The sequence below is a fragment of the Syngnathus floridae genome, chromosome 19 (assembly GCF_059516105.1).
Source record: "Syngnathus floridae isolate MCC-2025c chromosome 19, RoL_Sflo_1.0, whole genome shotgun sequence".
In the NCBI taxonomy this organism is placed as follows: domain Eukaryota; kingdom Metazoa; phylum Chordata; class Actinopteri; order Syngnathiformes; family Syngnathidae; genus Syngnathus; species Syngnathus floridae.
In genome coordinates, this window is record NC_142431.1 from 1027750 (window position 1) to 1048247 (window position 20498).

At 47.2% G+C, this 20498-nt stretch overlaps 4 protein-coding genes across 7 annotated transcripts; 2 read left to right on the top strand and 2 right to left on the bottom strand.

The window, feature by feature from the left end:
• The first annotated feature begins 565 nt into the window (after positions 1 to 565).
• LOC148381388 (WD repeat-containing protein 26) lies at positions 566 to 6828 on the top strand. Its single transcript, XM_088362295.1, has 14 exons — positions 566 to 1361; positions 2135 to 2234; positions 2432 to 2488; positions 2729 to 2865; positions 2938 to 3035; positions 3124 to 3280; positions 3365 to 3503; positions 3599 to 3739; positions 3830 to 3949; positions 4036 to 4181; positions 4296 to 4374; positions 4446 to 4575; positions 4708 to 4902; positions 4986 to 6828. The coding sequence occupies exons 1-14, from the start codon at positions 1015 to 1017 to the stop codon at positions 5009 to 5011; spliced, it is 1872 nt and encodes a 623-aa protein (XP_088218421.1). The 5' UTR covers positions 566 to 1014; the 3' UTR covers positions 5012 to 6828.
• An 889-nt stretch (positions 6829 to 7717) lies between these two features.
• Positions 7718 to 13142, top strand: fez2b (fasciculation and elongation protein zeta 2b). 3 transcript variants are annotated; one of them, XM_088362795.1, is made up of 10 exons: positions 7718 to 8113; positions 9461 to 9569; positions 9650 to 9893; positions 10128 to 10255; positions 10326 to 10469; positions 10559 to 10639; positions 10920 to 10995; positions 11066 to 11131; positions 11482 to 11501; positions 11855 to 13142. In XM_088362795.1, the coding sequence occupies exons 1-9, from the start codon at positions 7785 to 7787 to the stop codon at positions 11490 to 11492; spliced, it is 1188 nt and encodes a 395-aa protein (XP_088218921.1). In that variant the 5' UTR covers positions 7718 to 7784; the 3' UTR covers positions 11493 to 11501; positions 11855 to 13142. The 3 variants fall into 3 exon arrangements, with proteins under 3 accessions (XP_088218921.1, XP_088218920.1, XP_088218922.1); XM_088362794.1 differs by lacking the exon at positions 11482 to 11501 and having other exon boundaries at positions 7719 to 8113; XM_088362796.1 differs by lacking the exons at positions 10559 to 10639; positions 11482 to 11501 and having other exon boundaries at positions 7720 to 8113.
• Positions 12868 to 14525, bottom strand: LOC148381390 (usherin). Of its 2 annotated transcripts, XM_088362818.1 has the most exons (5): positions 13976 to 14525; positions 13808 to 13906; positions 13593 to 13652; positions 13401 to 13523; positions 12868 to 13321 (listed from the first exon to the last, which is right to left on the bottom strand). In XM_088362818.1, the coding sequence occupies exons 1-5, from the start codon at positions 14207 to 14209 to the stop codon at positions 13235 to 13237; spliced, it is 603 nt and encodes a 200-aa protein (XP_088218944.1). In that variant the 5' UTR covers positions 14210 to 14525; the 3' UTR covers positions 12868 to 13234. The 2 variants fall into 2 exon arrangements, with proteins under 2 accessions (XP_088218944.1, XP_088218943.1); XM_088362817.1 differs by having other exon boundaries at positions 13808 to 14525.
• Positions 14526 to 17606: 3081 nt separating this feature from the next.
• On the bottom strand, positions 17607 to 19832 carry LOC148381391 (uncharacterized). Its single transcript, XM_088362810.1, has 14 exons — positions 19741 to 19832; positions 19569 to 19684; positions 19479 to 19504; positions 19369 to 19409; positions 19104 to 19298; positions 18963 to 19018; positions 18843 to 18899; positions 18703 to 18776; positions 18554 to 18633; positions 18378 to 18482; positions 18280 to 18314; positions 18074 to 18212; positions 17931 to 18005; positions 17607 to 17848 (listed from the first exon to the last, which is right to left on the bottom strand). Exons 4-13 carry the CDS (start codon positions 19380 to 19382, stop codon positions 17948 to 17950), a joined length of 813 nt encoding a protein of 270 aa, XP_088218936.1. The 5' UTR covers positions 19383 to 19409; positions 19479 to 19504; positions 19569 to 19684; positions 19741 to 19832; the 3' UTR covers positions 17607 to 17848; positions 17931 to 17947.
• Positions 19833 to 20498: the final 666 nt, after the last annotated feature.

Sequence of the window (20498 nt, forward strand, 5' to 3'; positions counted from 1 at the left end):
TTACAAAGTGTCTGGTTGTCATTTATACATTTCATTTGTACGTTTCATTAAACAAGTTTGTACTGTGTTGTTGATTTCATCTTTACTAAACAACATTTGTAATTGTATTAAGTACTGTATTAAGAAAGTCAACTGACAACATCCAAGGGTATTTCTTGTTTATTGTTTAAAAGAAAGCACAGTCACAGGTTTTAACAAATAAAACACATTTATTAAATATGTCTACTTGAAGCAGGAACCACTCAGGCAATACGCTATGAAAGTGATAATTTAATAAATAATTGTTGTTATAATAACACTGAATTTTAGAATTAAATCGTTGACTCCAATCATAATTTTCTCATCTAAAGTATTAGCAATTACACAAATAAAAATGGTAATGACAGTGTATATGTGGTTATTCTTATTCACATATGTTCGGAAATACATCGCAACTTTATTAATTCATATCTGATGGCCTGTCAAAAATTGCGAATGCATTATTTATATTTGTGATGTATTTTTAAATAGTGTACGGAAAAGTCAAGCGTGACAACTCCCTCAGAGCAAGGTTGGTTCAACCCGGAAACTTGCTGGTGAAGGAATTTCCGGTGACGTCAGAGCGACAGGCCTCCATTAGAACTGCAGCTGTTTGGAGAGAAACAACAACAACAAAAACGGGGCCGAGAGACGGAGCGGCCAACTGTGACAGTCCGCTCCGAGCTCGACCGACGCGGCCTCCAGTCTGGAAGTTGAGCCTCCTTTTCCCACCCGGAGCACCGCCGGCTTCTAACCACGGCCGCTCTCGGTGAGGAAACTCTGGCCTCCGCTTCCTCCTCCTCCGACTCGGACACCGGCGGAGCGTCGCCGCCCCCGCGGAAGAAGCACCGAGCCTCGGCGGCGGAGGGAGCAGGAGAGCCCGGGGCTTCAGCGGTTGTGCCAGGCCTTGCCGGAGTTGTCTTGGGACTCGGAGCCACATCGACCATCCACTTTAACCGCAGCGCAGTCGGCCACGTGAGCAGCAGCAGCAGCAGCATGCAGGCGAACGGAGCGGGGCGAGAATCGGCCGAGCTTTCCTGCTTGGGCGCCGCACAGAACAGCGAATCCTCGTCGTCGTCGGCGGCGGCGGCGGCGGCTGGCGGTGATGGTGGTGGGGCGCACTCCAACGGGTTGCTTCGGCTGCTTCTCTCCCCCGCGGACAACGGCAACGGCGTGGGCACCAGCAACGGCTCCTCGTCGTCCACCTCCACCGCTTGCGGGACCTCTGCCGCGGCCTCCTCTGGCTCGGAGGTGGGCTCGTTGAAGAAGAAGAAGCGGTTGTCGCAGGCGGAGGAAGATGTCATCCGGCTTATAGGGCAACATCTCCACGGACTGGGGCTCAAGTAAGTTGCGTGGTCTTGTCATGTTGTTTTTTTCAAAGTGCGACACGGTGGCCGCTTGTCTCAATCGCTAGCTATTCGTGCGCCTTGACTGGCACAAACGTGGGGGGATGGGTCCAAATGTTTCACTGGTTCGCTCTTCGCAAAGAAGGCAAGAAGAAGGCAAAGGGGTCCATCTTGCACAATAACACTTAGCCGTTTAGCATGCTAACCAGCCCCAGTCTTCCCTCACCTGCCGTGTTTACACAACAAACACAACACTCGGCATAGAAATACACATTGCAACCAGCATACGCTCGGGTTTGAAGTGTTCTTATTATTCTTTTGTTATCACGACTTTTTGTGGTTTTTCCTGTCAGGAGTACATTACATCATCTCTCGTCAGTAACGTTTATTTTTGGCTTAGCTAATTAGGCAAGCTTTTAGGGTTGTGGTTTTCCTACATTTCGGTTGTCATTAGCGATAATGTCACATTTCTGAGGCTGGGTGAGAAGTGTATTTTTAGATGCCGTTTACGAGCAATCAGTGACAAATCATACCCCCAAAAAATAGTTGTAAATGCAGTTTGAGAATGTATTCCTTTTCTCTCGTTCTCCATCTAAAAGTCCTCACTAGTAAGATCATTCAGCACACGAGTTGATCATCAGGTTTCATCGCAAAGTGGCCATCTCTGTAAACATGGTGACAATAGTTAGCGTGACTAATGGTGCATAGTTCATATCAAGGTGGGGAGGATAGTGCCTCATTTTGCGTCTTCACTCCTTTTCTCTGTGTAGTCAGACGGTGGACCTGCTGATGCAGGAATCGGGCTGCAGACTGGAGCACTCGTCGGCCAGCAAGTTCCGCAACCATGTTATGGAAGGCGAGTGGGACAAGGTCAGTTTGCCGGGATCTTAGTCGGGGGGGGCAAGTTGTTATTGTACACACTCACAGGCCACAACATACATATTGACATCCCTCGTAAAGCTGAGGTGCCCCCCCCCTTTGCCCCGCCCCCCTTGTCCACCCAGCCCACTGACAGCGCGAGTGTAAAAACTGCTGCGCTCAGCGTTTTTCCTTTTGTTTTGGTCCAGGCTGAGAATGATCTCAATGAACTGAGAGCACTGATGCATTCGCCCAACGCCATTGTGGTAAGCGGCCTGTTCGCAAACCTGAAGCGGGGCTCCATGAATATGCTCTGGGGCTTCTGGAAGGATTCGAACCCGCGCAGAGCTCGTATTTGTTGTTGCTGCTTCCGGAATGTTTTTCCATATAGTGCAATGACAAGATACTTTGCTCCATTGGTCAAATGTTTGGACACTTGACTGAATTACAAAATTTGAGTAGCCACGGAGACAGGCCGAGGCTTCAAGAGGGTTTTTTTTCCCCAGCGTATGAAGTTCTTGCTGCTGCAGCAGAAATATTTGGAGTACCTGGAAGATGGTAAAGTCCTGGAGGCTCTGCAGGTGCTCCGCGGGGAGCTGACGCCGCTCAAGTACAACACGGACCGCATCCACGTGCTAAGCGGGTACCGCTCTGTTGTTCTTAAGCGCTCAAACATAAGTCCGCACACCCCACTGACGTTCTTCCCCTGCGCCAGGTATCTCATGTGCAGCCACGCCGAGGATCTAAGGGCCAAGGCGGAGTGGGAGGGCAAAGGCGCGGCCTCCCGCTGCCGACTGCTGGACAAGTTACAAAGTGAGGGCGCCGCTATTTTGTCTCCTCGCCGCTCCCGAGCGGAGCCCTAAGAGCCGCCGTCGCTCTGGCGTTTGTTTCTTGCCTGTAGCGTACCTGCCGCCGTCGGTGATGCTGCCCCCGCGTCGGCTGCAGAACCTCCTGCGGCAGGCGGTGGAGCTCCAGAGGGACCGCTGCCTCTACCACAACACCAAGCCGGACGACAGTCTGGACTCGGTGTCGCTGCTCGCCGATCACGTCTGCAGCAGGTCCGCGCTCGCATTCTCGCGGCCCTTGTTTTGTCAAAAGGGGGAAAAAAAGAAAATATTTTTTCCCTCCGTGTTGCCCCACAGGAAGCAGTTCCCATGTTACACGCAGCAGATTCTGACTGAGCACTGTAACGAAGTTTGGTTCTGCAAGTTCTCAAACGACGGCACCAAGCTGGCCACCGGCTCCAAAGACACCACCGTCATCATTTGGCAGGTGGACCCGGTGCGTATACGCAAACAACAAGCAATAGACACGCACTTTTTTTTAGCGTCAATGTTACAGGGGCAAACGTGACTGTGATGCTGTTGCGCACGCAGGAGAGCCACCAGCTGAAGCTGCTGCGGACCCTGGAGGGTCACGCCTACGGGGTCTCCTACCTGGCCTGGAGCCCCGACGACACCTACCTGATTGCCTGCGGACCGGACGACTGCTCCGAGCTGTGGCTCTGGAATGTTCAGGTAAGCGAGCGCCCGTGTTTGTGCTTTTACCCCAAGCGCCAAACACTTTTTTGTTTCTTCCCTGCCCCTATCATTCCGCCTTTTGACCAGACGGGGGAGCTGCGCACCAAGATGTCACAGTCCCACGAGGACAGTTTGACCAGCGTGGCCTGGAACCCGGACGGCAAGCGCTTTGTCACGGGAGGCCAGAGGGGGCAGTTCTACCAATGCGTACGTCCGTCTCACGTGCCAGTTGGGTCCCTGAAAGAAAGAAAAAAAGTCTCTTGACCCTTCGCTGTGCTTTGCTGTGTCCTCAGGATCTGGACGGCAACCTGCTGGACTCGTGGGAGGGCGTGAGAGTCCAGTGCTTATGGTGCCTGAGCGACGGCAGGACGGTGCTGGCCTCGGACACCCACCAACGTATTCGGGGCTACAACTTTGAGGACCTCGCTGACAGAAACATGTACGCAAACGGCTACAAATAGCTAACCAAACGAAAATCTTTGTCAATGATGTAAAATGATCCTAGACCAAGTAAGCTCTCACATTGCCACGATTTGATTTGTTTGCCCGGCAGAGTCCAGGAGGACCATCCTATCATGTCTTTTACTGTTTCCAAGAACGGAAGATTAGCTGTGTTAAATGTAGCAACTCAGGTGAGCAGACGTTCATTCTCTGGTCCAACTGTCGTCTGGCGGCCGCTAACGGAGGTTTGACCGTCCGCTAGGGAGTGCACTTGTGGGACCTACAGGACCGAGTGCTGGTCAGAAAATACCAAGGCGTCACGCAGGGCTTCTACACTATCCACTCCTGCTTCGGAGGACACAATGAAGACTTTATTGCTAGCGGCAGCGAAGGTGCAGTACTCTTGCGGTTTTAAACTTTAGTGCCAACTCTTTCCACAAGGCGGTGCTGTTGCTTTGCAACCGGGCAGTCAGCCGATGTCGATGCATAATCGCCGCTGGTTGTTTGCGTTTCGTCCGCCGCAGACCACAAAGTGTACATTTGGCATCGGCGGGGCGAGCTTCCCATCGCCGAGTTGACGGGCCACACGCGCACCGTCAACTGCGTCAGCTGGAACCCGACCGTGCCGGGGCTCATGGCGTCCGCCTCGGACGACGGCACGGTGCGCGTCTGGGGGCCGGCGCCTTTTCTCGACTCGCAAGAGGCTGACACGCTCAACGGTACTGACAAAGGGGGTCGGGGGCAATTTCTCATTTTCCAAAGCCGCGTTCAAACATATGAACGTGATGTTGTGTCTCCTCAGAGAACGGCAGTACCATGGACAGTTGATGGACACTTCTCTCCCAAGAAGCCACCAGTACTCCTCCGTAAATATCAATCTTAGCACCCACCCAAAACATACGTCGAGGCAAAAAAAAGAAAGCCAAGACAAAAGAAAGAGACTGACACCGGGATGCAGGAGTGTCTCGAAGGACCTTGATGATGGCCAATTTGTGTCCTCATCTAAAAAAAAAAAAAAAATCCCGCCCCCGTCAAGCAAGGACATAGCCCCTCCCCCCCACGACCGAGTGAGCAGCAGAGCCCCGCAACCTCCCCGCCCGCTTCCACACCACTTGGCAGTCCACGTCTTGTCATTGGATGACGCCGCCGTTTGGGTGGAATTGCACCGTCAACCTAAAATGCACAATTCACGGCTGAACTTCAATTGATCTTCTCACAACTTGTGTTGTGAAGTTTGCCGGTCAACAAATTGTGCAAAAAGGAAGTTGCAGTTCAGGTGAAGCTTATTATGCCAATGGGCCCTCAGAAGAAGAATAGCGAAGAACAACACATTAGGTACAGTGGTGTTGTGGGCTCACTTTTTTTTTTTTTTTTTTTCCCCCAAGCCCACCTTAGTAAGTTACGTACAGTACAATACTGTTGAGTGCAATTTTTCTTATGGAAAAATACGTGTTAAGATGATCCGAGCGTGTTCGCTGATTGAATGAATGAGAGGCAAGGCAACACTGTTGTGCATTTTAGGTTGCTTTTGGAAATTTCACTCAAAATGCCCAACATAGTTTATTATTGTCATGTCGACTTTTTCCCCCTTCTCATTGCAGCACGCAACATTTACTTTTTTTTTTTTTTTGCAACCAACAGCCCGGGCGTCAATTGTTTCCTTGGGTGAGCCTCATCTCGAATCCACTTTAGCATTTCTGACGAAACAAGCAAGGACGGTCCTAGCCAAACTCCCGCCCCCCTCTTCACCCACTGCGCCCCCCCCTCCCCTTTTTTTTTTGACATTCGCTGCTGCTGCACAATCGCATCCGTCAAACGAGGAGGATGCCGCATATCAGTGTGCATGTGTGTGCGCGTGTGCTCAGGAGGAGGCCATTCACTTTGACGACAAACTGTGACCTCCCGCCAAAAAAAAAACAAAAAAACCTTACGTGTGTGCGTGGATTCGAGTGTGTTCAGTTCACACCAGCAAAACATTTTGCCCCCCTTCCAAGCCTTCTTAATCCCACAGTCAAAAGTTATCCAAAGCCCTCGGGACCTCGATCTGTGGAACAAAACCGTAATACTTGAGAGCCATTTTGTATTATTACTTTATTATTATTTTTTTTTTAAATCTGGGATTTATAATTCTTATTTTACACTAACTTCACGTGGCATTGGACATGCACTGTGTTGACAGAAGTTGGAATAAAGACAGTTATTATTTTTAAACGGAGGTCGACGATTATACCGAACGGAAAGAAACAACTTGCAGTTTCTAAAAGACAACTGCTCCAAAAAAAAAAACTCCACCGTTTTCCTTCTAGTCATTAATTTGCTGTAAAGTGGGCAATTTAATTTGATTGAATTCTTCCCCCAATGACAGATTTTTCTTATTTTATTTTTTCTCCCAAATTTGCCCGTCTGTCCGCCAGTCGTTTCCATAGGCCAGCCTCCTTTCAAAAGCTTTCTTCTTGGCCCCTTTTTCGGGGTCGGTGACATCGAATTTTGCCACAGGCTGGGATACAGTTCAAAGGAATGAGAAAAGTTTCTAAAACAGTGCTTTTCTGTCTTGTTTTTATTGAATATTTTGTTATTTTATTATTATTTTTTCCACATATTATATCTCCCCCCCTTGTATGATCATATTAAAGTATAACCAGATATTTGGACTCTTTCTTTTTGTTTTCTGTTCTTTTTTGTTTGGTTTTGACACTAAAAAATATGCACAGTAACACCGGTTTGGAAGTGTGTTACCCGAAAATCCCATCAGGTTGAAAATAGCCACCCCTCGCCTTTAAAACAAAAACAAACATGGATTGCTCGTGCATGTGCGTGTAGCGGACTGATGTCTTTGTGTGCCATTCTCCATGTTTGTCAAAGCCAAACCATTTGCAAAGGGATCTGGTCGCAGCTCATTCCAAATCCTGGACAGCAGAATGGATTTCAAAATGGGGAGCTATTATTCTGTATCTTTTTGCACTAGAACACTCTTTTTCCTCACTAGTTAAGAGTCACACTAGTAAGTTGTGCTAGTGCCTTGAATTGACTCACTGGTGAGGACATCAAGTGTACAAGTACAGGAACACAGATGACAAGGAATTATTGCGATAAATAGTTCCGCCATACGCTGTCTGTATGCAATCTGTTGTTGATTGACATTCATTCTGATTTCATGTCTAGACATTTGGATGGAGGGGTACCAAGGGCTTACTGGAGCATCTTTTAAGTTCCTCGAGCGTGGGGTGGGAAGTGTGCGCGCACGCGCGTGTTTTTTTTTCTGTGCGTGTGCATGTGTAAGGGGTGTGTGGGGGGCGTCCACGTGGTATTTGCAGTTGTGATTGTATTATTTTGTATTGTTGTGTAGGAAAAGTGTCATGTATGCCTATTTTCAATAAAGTATTCAGGGTTTTGGAAAACAACAAAAAGATGACCCTAACAGATTTTATGGCCTGAAGACGATCAATTTGTTTTTGTTTTGTTTTAGGGGAGGAGCTTCTGTACGTTTTGATGACGTAGTGAGTGACGTCTGAGATCCCATCAAGCCCCGCCCCTATCGTCATATTTCAGTTGCCAAGCCGCCGTTCTCGGTGTAAACTCTCGAGCACCGCTCGCGACAGACATGGCGGCGGCTCCGTTAGCCCACTTCGACGAGGAATGGCAGGACTTCAACGAGTTCAAGGAGTCGCCCGCAGATCTGGACCAGCTCAACTCCAACTTGGTGCTGCCCGACGACGAAGCTCCGGCGGTCACCGCGGCCGAGGGCCCGGAGGATCTGTCCGACCTGGACAACAGTTTCTCCGGGGAGATCTGTAGCTTCCAGTCCATGGAGGACCTCGTCCACGACTTCGATGCAAAGCTGAGCGTGTGCTTCCGTAACTACAACACCACCACGGAGCACATAGCCCCCATTAAACCCATCACGGATGAGGATTATCTGAAAGACGACGAGTGAGTGGCAATTTAATTTGGCTTTTGATACATTTTCCCCCCCTCAACGTCCTCGTTAGCCTCGTTAGCTTGAGCAGTAGATAGCTTGACGGAGAGTAGATTAGCTTAGCCTAAAGCAAAGTACTGCAAACACAACCTCGCTCGATTAAGATAACATATCTGTTGTATCAACGGAGGCAAATGCTCTAGTTTGCTTCTCTTTTTTGAACTCCTGATTGTGCATTATGTGTCACACTACTGCCACGTTACCTAAAAGTACCCAAAGTAGTATTTTTGCTCCTTTAAAAAAGTACAAACTGTATAGCTTGTGTCAAATGTCAACAATGATCTCATATAAATGGTAATCGTGTCACTTTCCCGTTTCAAATATTAAGAAAGACCGGTTTAAATATTCCATTTTTTGTCTCACTTGATGTGACCTTTTTGTCCATCAGAGAGCCAAACTTTGCTCAAATGTGTGCGTCTGACCATTTTGATAACTGTATTAGTTTTCATCTGCACACCAAGTTGTATCCTGGCATCATTTCCTTTCCCGTGATCCCGAATGACTCCAAACGATGAGCGGTGGGCCAGGGTGCATCCTGTGGGATGGCTGCCAGTTCACCCCGGTGATGGATGGATTGGGTGCATTGGTGTTTGTTGCCATAGCTGGTTGAAATGGCGCGGCACATGCCAACATAGCCCTCAAAGGTCAGCCCTGTCCCACGTTCTGCTCAGGCACTTTATGGCACTTATCTCCTTCAAACTGCTCTAGTATGACAATACCAGATTTTATCTCATATTTTGCAAGACTTCAGCCCAAAAAGAGGGAAGTCCACTCAGTGTATATTTTCAAATTGAAGCAGCAGCAAATTTGAATGTGCCATCGTATGTGTCAAGTTTTCTGTAGCTGAACAAACCAACGAGGTTTATAAATGTGGGGGCTGAAGACAAATCCGGCGTGTATCCGCATGAAAATACCAAAGGACAAAATACTGCCGCCTTGCAATGTCTAACACTGATTATTTTTGTTGAAAGCAGTGAAACTAATTGGGTATATTTTTTTGGCAGGCGCTTGTCGCTCAAGGCACCACAAAATAAGCCGTTGCCCCACATACAGCAGCGGCGCTCGCTCGCTCGACACCTCGGGGAAAAGCGTGGACGTTACGTAAACAAGCGAGCCAGCGACAACGCAAACGAGGCGATGATGCTTATAGAATGCGTCAGCTTGTCCTCACAGTGCACGTTTGCGATATTTAATTTTTTTACATTTTTTTATTTTGTATTTTATTTCTTATTTTACTTTTTATTTTATTATATTTTATTGCCCAAAAAATACAAGATATAATATAGCACATTTTTTTGCAGGATGTGGAACACTCTGACGGACAACTACGGCAACGTGATGCCGGTGGACTGGAAGACGTCCCACACGCGCTCGCTTCACCTGCCCGCCCTCAACCTCAACCAGCGGCAGGTAGCCACGCCCCCTGGCATCATCCCGCGTTTGCTCAGACCAATTTGAATGACCCGCTTTGCGCGTTCCTCCTCGGGCAGAAGGTCGACAACCAGTGGTTGGATCTGTCGGACGATGAGGAGCTGCGGGAGCAGATGGACATGCACTCCATCATCGTCTCCTGCGTGGACGACGAGCCGCTCTTCACCGCCGAGCAGGTGATCGAGGAGATCGAAGAGATGATGCAAGAGTCTCCCGACGACGACGACAGTCCTTCCCACTCCGACCTGTCCGTGCTCTCCCGGGACCTGAAGCGCTCAGTCTCTGACACTAGCTACGAGGACCGTAAGTTTCACCTGCGCCTTTTTTTGGCAGCTCTCCAGCGCGGCCTCATGAGGCCAGAAGTCACCGCAAGTCACGCGGCCGCCCTGCTTACGTAATGCCTTCTAAATGCAAGCATGGGCTCGCTTGCGTAATACGCTCGCTCGAAGGCTTTCCGCACGAATGAGCGCCCCTGGATGACTTAACCGGGAAAAGAAATTCACGTGTGAAATGAAATGTGGCCATTCTCGTGTTCAGGCCTGCGTCAGCTGTCCGTGTCGGAGCTGAGCGAGACGCTGGAGGAGGTGGAGACGGCCATCCAAAGCTTCAGCGAGGAGTTGGTGCGGGCGCTGGCGCTGCGGGACGAGCTGGAGTACGAAAAGGAGGTGACGCTCGACCGCGCGCCCTATTCGTCCCGCCTCGTACGGTGTCGTCATTTGCAAATTGCGGCGGCAGGTGAAGAACAGCTTCATCTCGCTGCTCATCGACGTCCAGAACAGGCAGAAGGAGCAGCGCGAGCTGCTGCGCAAGAAGAAGAAGATCCGTAGCAGCGCGGCGGCGGCGGTAGCCAACGGCCAGCGCGGCGTGGTGCCGGGCACGGTGAGAGGCGGGGCCTGAATCAGGCGTGGCCGCGAGCCGTCTGTCCTCATCTGTCTTTCCTCTTGCTTCTTTCCTTCAACTCGTCATAGCGCCTCACTCTGGAGGGACTCTCCAATGTCATACAAAACGGTCTCCGGCAAACTTTTGGTACCGCAGGAGGGGACAAACAGGTGCCCTCCCCTCTCTTTCTTTCTTTCTCTCTCTTCCCTCCCGCTTTATTTTCCCCCCTCCCAAGCATGCTTGTTTTGTTTTTTTTCTCCAGATGCACCGGGCATCATTTTTTGTTTTTAACTTTGCTGCTTGCAACTTTGCTTTTCATGCACTGTGCTTGCGCTCCTTCAAGAGCTTTGAGAGCCACAAAAGAAAAATGGGACAGAAGTAGAACACCCACGAGTCAAAGACACATGTATTTCTTTTTCTAATCTGTACCTCGTGGTTCTTCTGCCTCAGTACCTGACCACGGTGATCCCCTATGAGAAGAAAATGGGCTCCCCCGCAGTGGAAGACCTCCAGATCCTAACAAAGAGTGAGTCCGTCCGTCCGTCCGTCTGTCCGCTTTTGCCCAGTTGTATTAATCCCCACCACTCGTGCATCAGTTCTACACGCCATGAGGGATGACAGCGAGAAGGTTCCTGCCCTGCTCACAGATTACATCCTCAAAGGTACACACACAGACACACACATCACCTGGTACTTTGTGGTTCTCCAAAAGGCAGGTACATGTCACCCAGAGCTAGAGGCATATAAAATATATTACTTGCTTAAAGCAATCATAAAGGTTTTATTCAAAGTGGTCATTGTTAATCATTTGATGTGTAGCCAATATAAAAACTATTTTATACATGAAAATAGACAGTCGCTAATGAAATGGCCCCAATAGAGTCATACTGCCCCCTGGCGTCAGCCAGCGGAAGTACCAGAGCCCACTCTTGCCTTTTGTTGGTGCTCTTTCCACACTTTGACTGTGCCTTCCTTGTCTCTCGCCCGTGCCGCCGCTTTGCGCTTTGACCAGCTCTGGTATGAGATCCCGAGGTTTGTAACGGACTCTTCACCTTCGACTCCACGCTTTCTCCAGTGGGCCTGGGCGATTTGGCGCCAAAATAAAATCTCTGCACTTTTAGCCACAAAATACCATTTCTGAATCGGCAAAGTTGGTGAATCGCCCAGGCCCGCTCTCAGGTTGGCTTTTCTTACATGTATTTTTGGACCACTTTCATTTCCACCCCACCCAAGAGAGCGTAGCATCCCTTTAGCGCTAGCAGGCACTATCAGCCGATCACCGCTTGTCGTGGTTTTCACAACTCACGCTCATCCCACCCGTCGAGTTTTTATCCTACCGCCACGACAAACTCAGCCTTTCATCTCCTCTTGTGCTTTGTCCACAGTTCTTTGTCCCACGTAAAAATACAAAATGATCCACAAGCTCTCTGGAGCGACGTCGCAAAGAACCTTCCAGAACTTTTCAACAAAGACTTTCTAATCTTTTTATGTTTTTACCTGGACATTGAGTTGGACTATCCCGATTCTCCGTGGACGCTAACCAGTATTACTCATTACAATGATCTTTAATGAACTTTTTTTTTTCTTTTTTTCCCCCCCAAAGAAGGGAAAGACTCCAGTTAGCCTCAGACTGACCTTAGCATCTGGCAAACTCTGCTAAGTTGAATGTGGCAAGGAAATATTTTTGTCTCTGATGCAGAAAGGAAAGGCAGACGAACAAGCAAACTAGGTCGTGTCATCTGTGTTTAGTTATTTGCACGCTTCGGATCGTAGCTAGCACTTCTTGTCTTTGTAGTGATCCGCTCATGTCGTGTTTTAGTGCTTTTAGCGAGTTAGCATGCGTCATCATTGTTCGCCCCACCTTAACTAAGGATAAACTAAGTATTTTTTTCCTGTAAACTGTTTGCACATTGACGCTCAGAGTTGCTGGCCACATTCTGGCAGCTTTTTTTTTTTTTTTCTTTCTTTCTAAATAGCAAGAGTCACCCGGCAGTTGAACGTATTCCAATGGCTACGTAGTTTACAAAGGGAGCTACGATCGGGTCCGTTAGCACTCTCAGGTACGACCGTCAGCATCTTCAGTCGTATTACGGCGTCCACGTAGTCAACCTGGCATTCAAATTTTCCAAGAAAGAGAACAAAAAGGCTTGCGTCTGACTTACGTGTGCGCTTTTGAACGTTTGAAATGAGATTCTGTGTAAACTGTGACGTGCCACTAGCACTTTACCGCCACACGTACTTTTCTCCTTTGGCGTATTTTTATTCAAAGACATTTTTTGAAATTCTCAGTCTTAGGCGTGAAATCCAAATCAGGTCCATTTTAGATCATGGAAATATTTTGCTAGACTCCGATGAGAAGAAAGGAATTTAGTTTTTTAATGAGACATCAATGCTCACTTTAAAGTACAATTTTAGAGATTTATATTTTATATGCAAGACGAGCAACAGTCACAAAAAAGAGAGAAAGACTGCCTTTGTAAAATCTTTGTTTTTTTTTTAACCCGACTGTTTTTATTTTTAGGATTCCACCCCAGTTGTGGGAGGTCTGTTTATTCTCGTGGTACTGCAGTATATTAATTTATTGTTTTGTCATTTTTTTAGTGACAATCTATTGACTCTAATGGTTTTGTGGCAGCATTGCACCTCATTTCAATTAAAATGAGAAGAACTATATTTTCTACGCTTCTTTTTTTGAAGCTGTCCTCTCATTGCTGTCAAGTCACTCTGCAGGTTTCATGCTGCACTTGATTTGGGATGGCAGTCAGTCACAAGTTGGTGTCTGTAAACATGGTGTGCTCCTTCCTGACGGTGCTGAAGCCTTTCACGCTGTCCACAAACTCCTCGTCCATAAACTGGAGGAAGGGAGGGAGGGATGCAGGCTTAGGGTGATGCCAAGCCCTTTGAGCATTTGAAGAGTGAAAGATGACTCACCATCCCGCTATCATGGCCCCACGCCTCCCCCAATGACTTTTTGTCCATCACCTGGCTGACGCTGCGCCTCAAGGAAGTCTCGCCTCCTCCTTTGTCACCTGCGCATTTGGCCTCCAGCTCCTCCTAGTGGCCGGGAAGACATCAGAAAGGTGGTTACCGTGGCAACACTGGTACACAATGTTGGCGCGTTACCTCCATCTTGATGGTGAAAGACTTGAGCGTCACGCTGCTGACCACACCCGCCGTGTCGAACTGAAATTGCACAAAATTGTAGTTCCAACAATATGTTGCTGCGCCGTATGCGTTAAAGTAGCAGTGGCACCAAAGATGCTAGTTTTACTTAGCCCGTCTGCTAAAAAACGAGGCTTAGCGTCTTTGGTTCTGCTACTTTTGCTTGCCCGTCGCACCAAAACAGAGTTGCTGGCTGGATAAACGGCCAGGGGATGTCGCTTCTGCATGGCCGCCAAGGGGGGTCTCTCTCTGGTCAGGGGGGCTTTCTTCAACACCTGCCACACATTTGATTGGCTGTCTCGGAAGGTGGCGAAGGAAGTGAGCGGTGAAAGTGGCCACCTGACCTTGTGGAGGGCCACGGCCAGGGCCACAGCCATCAGCACCAGGGCCACGGCCGCCATCGCCACCATGAACCACAGCTGCTGGAAAACCGGATGCTGCGTGGCCTGGTCCACCTCTGCACGCTCGCCTCCCATTGGTCCCTCTGGAGGGCCGGGGCTCGCTGGATATGTAGTGAATGCAAAAGTAAGTTCACGTAACAGCCGCTGCAACATTGACATTCCTTTGTCGTCCGACATGATGAATGCGTAACATTATGTCACATGCGGTATTTGTCATTCTGATCTCCACATGGCACCAAAATGCGTTTCCCCCCCAAGTAGTGGTGAATACTAACATATGTTCACACATATCTACTCACTTGCGTTGTGGTCCAGGTTTGCGCATCAGAATGTGGAAGAGCAGCTGGGCCTCCGGTACGCTGCCTGTTGCCGCATTGAAGTGATGCGTCAAATTTCACTTTTTTAAAGAACAAACTTCTCTTAGCGAGTATGTGTGCTCCGCCATTGCATCGCCCTTTGCTTCTCGTCTCTTCTTTGGATCTCCATAACAACCAGCAGGTGTCGGCTTACCTGTCACCAATACCACCCTGGAGTCCTTTGAAACCAGAGACATCAAATTGTCTTCACTTTTAATATATATATTTTTTTATGTATTTTACCAGTTTTTACTCATCTGATTTGAAAACAAGTTATTTGTCAGTTTGTTTTGTAGCTTTTACTGTGTATAATAAGAATCTTTTCAGTGAACTAGAGTGAACGAATCACTTCCTAAAGTGGCAATGACATACCAGCTCTGCCGAACCCCTGAAGCCGACTCACCGAACCCCTAGGGTTCGATCGAACCCAGGTTAAGAACCACTGATCTAGATGCCAACATATTTTCGAAAGGTACTGCATGTTGTGTTTCTTTCTTTTTTTATAGGGAGTATTATCCCTTCGGTTAATGCGTGCTTTGAGCTATTTGACAGTTTCCAGGTGAATTAGGTAGTGGGTAACAGCAGATGGGCCGGCCATTAGTTTCAGAAGTTGTGGTCAAAAGACATTATGTGGGGTGGGTGCAGTACAACATGTGTCCCGCAGAGGGCGTTAATGCTCTATAGTTGAGTATTCTGTTACTGTTTCGGTCCTTTCATAGTTTGTGATATTCGATGTTATGTAAAGCCTTAAAAATAAGAGAGTGTATCATTAAAGATGTCAAGGAAATTGTTTAACAAAAAGAACATTTGGCCCATAAACTGAGTCTTAGACTTTGAAACCTTGGTTGAGGTGCTCATTGCATGTCACTTCTAATGGCACACAGTGCCTGCCACCAGGGGGAAGGTGAGCACATGCAAACGTCTAATGACCAAAGAGGAAAAGGAAGGTGAGTACTGTTAATCTTCTGGATTACCTAAATCACCTAAATGTTGAACAGAGGCTGTGATGTATCGAAGTCAAATTCCTTCTTTGGCACGCTCAAACATGGCGAATGAAAATTCTTTAATCTTGAATCTTAATGTACTCACTTGGAACTAAGTGATGGATAGGGGTAGGACATGATAAGCTTAGGCTTCTTCCTACTCCTTTTCGAACAGTGATGTACATTGTTTGTTTTTTTTGTTTGTTTTTTATTCTTTAAGTAATGTTCGAAATAAAGATTCATTCATTCAATATGCAGGAGCATCATTACGACACGAGCTCCTCGAGTTTGTTTGTTGCTCGCTAGCTAGCTAGCTAGCTAGCTATCGTAGACCAATATCAACAAAGGTGGCTTGTCAGCGAGCCCGCCCACAAGTCCCACTCAGCTGTCGATCAAACGTTGATTAGGAAAAAGCGTTTGACCTCCATGTTGTTTTGTGTGTTTTCCACGCAAAAGCTGATGTCCAAACTACAAGAGTTGAGGCTCCACGTCGGCTGCTGGTCGTCTATCAGAACATCTAGACGCCAACATATTTTCGAAAGGTACTGCATGTTGTGTTTCCTTCTTTTTTATTGGGAGTATTATTCGTTCGGTGACCAGAGAAGATCATGAACAAATCTGAGACGTAATATTATTTTATAAAGATAATTCAATCCGTGCTTTGAGTTATTTGACGGTTTCCACGTGAATTAGGTAGTGGGTAACAGCAGATGGGCCGGCCATTAGTTTCCGAAGTTGTGGTCAAAAGACATTATGTGGGGTGGGGGCAGTACAACATGTTTCCCGCAGAGGGCGCTAATGCTCTATGGTCGAGTATTCTGTTACTGTTTCGGTCCTTTCATAGTTTGTGATATTCGATGTTAAATAAAGTGCTAAAAATAGGAGAGTGCATCATTAAAGCTGCCAAGGCAATAGTTTAACAAAAAGAACATTTAGCACATAAAACGAGTCTTTTCATTTTGAGGACTTTGAAACCTTGGTTGAAGTGCTCATTGCATGTCACTTCTAATGTCTGCCACCAGGGGGAAGGTGAGCACATGCAAACGTCTGACATTGCTCACTGGGCCAAAAACTAAGTGCCACTGTGCTACTGCACAACTTAAACATCAAACACCTCTATATTTTTTTAATGACATTGATGCAAACCAGGTTAGTCAGAAATATACATTTGATTTGTACTCAACTAACTTGGTTTGCATCAATGTCATTGAAAAACACATCCAAAAGTGTGTGATGATGTTATGCAGTAGGTGGCACTTAGTTTTTGTCCCGGTGAGAGGTGTCAGCTGTTTCAATGTGCTCACCTTCCCCCTAGTGGCACTCGTGTCATCAGAAGTAAGTGACATCTCACCTGAGCTCATCAAACACTTAAGCTGTCAACGCCAATGTTTGAGTGCAACTATATTAGTCTCACACAAACATTGACTGCTCAAATGTTGTCAAACTGCTTTTCTGTCATATAAATCAATCAACTGGAATGCAAGTCTTTGTGTTTTTATCAGCAAATTTGCTTCACTCATTGGAAAATGTTCATGCTTGGTGGTTGCTGCAGTGGAACTTAGGTTTTCAAAGGCAGACTTCAGTCTTGAGGTGAGCGTTGTCCTTCCGTCACTGCCATGGACATGGGTTTTTGACTGTTAGTCTCCATTTCACAGGACTCCTGTCACTTTGAGTCATGTGAGATGTAGAGTAACAGTCAAAAAGCCATGTCCATGGCAGTGACGGAAGGACAACGCTCACCTCAAGACTGAAAACTGCCTTCAAAAACCTAAGTGTCACTTTCCCCGCCTCCTACTTCTGCCCAAATTCAGTCTGGCCAATCACAGCGCAGCTCAAATTTGCATAACCACGCCCACTTTTCCAACAGCCAATCAGAATGCAGTATTTGCCATTCTGACCAATCAGATTGCTTCAAATTAATGAGACCACGCCCACTTTATATTCCACCAATCACATGGCCCCTCATTTGCATAACCACGCCCACTTTTAAGCCAATCGCTGACCTTCATTCTCATTGCCCCGCCCACTTTCTGAGCCCTCAGCCAATCAAAAAGCAGTATTGCAGCTTTGACCCGCCTCATTTCAAAAAAATATGGGGGGAAAAAATCAGGAAAAAAAAAATCCCGGAAAAAAAAAAAATCTGGAAAAAAAATCTGAAAAAAGTTTTAGGTTTTTTTGGGTTTTTTTTAAATGAAGATATTATTAAAGTTGAGAATAAAGAGTTAAGAGTTTAAGTGTTCTTTGTAATCAAACTTTATTTCTTTTGCTGAGTAAACATTCAATCACAAAACAGTTAGAAGTTGCATGGTAGTCTGCTCGGTGCCAAGTGGTGAAGTGGTCGGCCGGTGGGACGAGTGGTGAAGTGGTCGGCCGGTGGGACGAGTGGTGAAGTGGTCGGCCGGTGGGACGAGTGGTGAAGTGGTCGGCCAGCGGGACGAGTGGTGAAGTGGTCGGCCAGTGGGACGAGGAGTCTGCGCCTGGAGGTAAGACAAAAAGAAACCTGTAAGCCTAAAGTCAAGTCAACGTTTAGTGCAGGAAAAAGTTTAGCATGAAACTTACCAGTGGGAAAGATGTGTTCATGGCATCAAGTATTGAGAGCTGCATGACCAGAAGGCTGCTCTTGTTCCTTGCAACCTGTCAGAAAAAAAAAAAAAAAAATTAACAAAGTTGTCATGGGGACTGTGCAGTAATGAGCATTTTACCTTAAGTGCAAATATTGTCCACTTCTCAGGTTGACTTGGAGGCAAGGACGCAACAAAAACGTATGTGTTGCCAGCATGCTGCTGTGCTCTGATCCTTGGCCACCGCTGGCTGCAAGCAGGTACTTGATCGTGCACCACCCTGGACACAAAAATAATCACATTTTGGAACATGGTGGCTGAAATGAAATGTACTTTCCATGTCTTACCAGCAGAGGGCTCTCCAGGCAGCAAGAAGGTGCCCCTGCCAAATAGATGGCGACTTGAAGCTTTTAGCAACGAGCATACCAGGAATGGCTCATTTCACCTGCAGCAGCCACAGGTGCTTCTACTCCACCGGCAGGTGAATGAGCTCACAGAATGGAGGCAAACTGGCAGGTTTTTCCACTTTCTGGACCAGGATTTGCCACTTCTGCTTGGAAAGAAAAGGAACATTGACTCCATTTCGGGTTACCATTTTTATTTTTCACTGTAGACAGGAACCTTCTGCTGAAGACGTTTATTAGATGAGAAACATCAGGCCAAGCTGTTGAAATGTTGCAGATCCTCTCCTGGACTGACACCTGCACACAAATGCGGAAACAGTCAAGCAAGTTGATTTGCAACACTGAAAATGGAAATAGCCTTGAAACCTTTAGCATGGTTTTGGAGAATTTCTTGGCCCAGCAGGTGGCAAGTTTTTGCAGCACTCTTACTGGAAGCTGCACTGCATTGAGACAAAGAAAAAGCAGGTTAGTGTTCTTACCATGCCACATTTGCAAAGTTTAGTCACCTGCCAGGACTGGAAGATCATGACTCCTTTTTTCCTGACTGCCTGGACCAGCACCACCTGAAACAACAAACTGGTCAAGCACTTTGATTTGTCAAATTTGTCATTGCAATCGTTTCAAACCTGGCGCTTTGACTTCAATCCACGCAGCGGACTGGTACCAGGTCCTTTGGCTCCACCTGGTGGACAAAACGGGAAGAGAATGCACAGGCTGAAATCAATTGGTCAAACAATTGTTCACGTGTGAGTGTACAGGTGTTTCACCGATGAAGAACGCAGGCAGGAACAGCTCTGCTGAACGTCTCTCCAACCGCAGTTCGTTGGCCTGAAAGACAAGGTAACGTTGTAACCCACAGAGTGTTGTTACATTTTTGGCTTGTTTGATAGCAAGAGTGGACTTGCAAACGTCTCATGAAGTCGGGGCTCTCAGGACTGCAAGCCGGCCGGCCATTTTGAAACCTGCAGACAAAAAAACAAAAAAGTTAAGTACTTTCGTCAATTGTCCTTCAAATAAAAACGGGTTTTTTGCCTTTTTGCAGTCATTCTGGGTCTTCTGTCGCAGATGCAGACCTGTGGACAAAAATGGACAGTTAGATGCAGTTGATTAAATCCACATTATTCGAACAGAAAGTAAGTTACTTGAGGCTCGTTTGGAAGAGTCGCACCTGTAGACAGATATTAGACAATTTGATTAGATTCTGTCGTGAATTTCTGCAAACGTTTTCTTACCTTGGGCAGTAAAACTGCGTTTGATGCAATTGAAGGTCGGAGATGTTTTCAGCCAACGCTCGCTTTTTAGCTCGCATGGTAGCAAGGTGTAAGCACGTCCAAAGTGCAAGTTGACGCTGAAAGAGAGCAAAAGCAGTTCGTTTGAAAATGTTAAAGAACAGTGAAGACTTACCTTTGAAACGCAGCATGTGTAAAAGCGCGCTGCGCAGCACGGCGTGACGCTGTCAGAAGTGAGCAAGAGAACGATTGTCGCGTTTGTGACGTCTTATATAGTCATTTTGTGATGACGTCATTAACAAGCAAAAGGGGAAAAAAAATAAAAGCCGTCTGCGGAAGCAAGGGAAAATGGCAAAGTGTAACACTTAGGTAGGGCCGGGTCTCGAACCACGGTTCAATTGCACGGGAGGCAACGGCGTTAACCATTCAACCAGTATTTGCATGGAAATGTCAGCTGGTTTATTCGTATTCATAGTATGAGTATCCAAACATTGCCGTAAAAAGTCTAAAGTGACACCTAAGTACAAAGAAGCGAGGTTGCATAATTGTGTCTGAGGTGGCCGAATGGATAAAGATTTTGTCTTGAGTTCAGGAGACTCGGGTTCGAATCTTGGCCAACACTCTGTTTGTGTAAATATTGGACACGGCGGGTCTCGAACTCTGGTCGACTGAGTACCAGGCCAAGTGTTATACCATTCGGCCACATTGCCATGAAAATTTCGAAGTTTTATTATGTATTTAACGTCTGTGGCACTACTGATCTACAAATACAGAACAACTGCCACACAATTGTAAGATACGCAGATGGTCTAGTGGTTCAAGTCTTTGCCTTTAGTTCCGGCGATCCGGGTTCGAATCTTGGCCATCGCTCCCTTTAATTTGAAAATGTTGGACATAGCGGGTCTCGAACCCTGGTCGACTGAGTACCAGGCC

Excerpts from the sequence above, each read along its gene's own strand:
- LOC148381388 (XM_088362295.1), top strand. The coding sequence starts at position 1,015 with ATGCAGGCGAACGGAGCGGGGCGAGAATCGGCCGAGCTTTCCTGCTTG. Across the intron at positions 3,504-3,598 it reads TCATTTGGCAGGTGGACCCG|GAGAGCCACCAGCTGAAGCT; the intron begins GTGCGTATACGC and ends TTGCGCACGCAG. Across the intron at positions 3,950-4,035 it reads GGGGGCAGTTCTACCAATGC|GATCTGGACGGCAACCTGCT; the intron begins GTACGTCCGTCT and ends CTGTGTCCTCAG.
- fez2b (XM_088362794.1), top strand. The coding sequence starts at position 7,785 with ATGGCGGCGGCTCCGTTAGCCCACTTCGACGAGGAATGGCAGGACTTC. Across the intron at positions 9,570-9,649 it reads TCAACCTCAACCAGCGGCAG|AAGGTCGACAACCAGTGGTT; the intron begins GTAGCCACGCCC and ends CTCCTCGGGCAG. Across the intron at positions 9,894-10,127 it reads TGACACTAGCTACGAGGACC|GCCTGCGTCAGCTGTCCGTG; the intron begins GTAAGTTTCACC and ends TCTCGTGTTCAG.
- LOC148381390 (XM_088362817.1), bottom strand. The coding sequence starts at position 14,209 with ATGTCGGACGACAAAGGAATGTCAATGTTGCAGCGGCTGTTACGTGAA. Across the intron at positions 13,653-13,807 it reads CAGCCAGCAACTCTGTTTTG|TTCGACACGGCGGGTGTGGT; the intron begins GTGCGACGGGCA and ends GTGCAATTTCAG. Across the intron at positions 13,524-13,592 it reads CTTTCACCATCAAGATGGAG|GAGGAGCTGGAGGCCAAATG; the intron begins GTAACGCGCCAA and ends CCCGGCCACTAG.
- LOC148381391 (XM_088362810.1), bottom strand. Across the intron at positions 18,634-18,702 it reads TCTCCAAAACCATGCTAAAG|GTGTCAGTCCAGGAGAGGAT; the intron begins GTTTCAAGGCTA and ends ATTTGTGTGCAG. Across the intron at positions 18,483-18,553 it reads ATAAACGTCTTCAGCAGAAG|AAGTGGCAAATCCTGGTCCA; the intron begins GTTCCTGTCTAC and ends CTTTCCAAGCAG.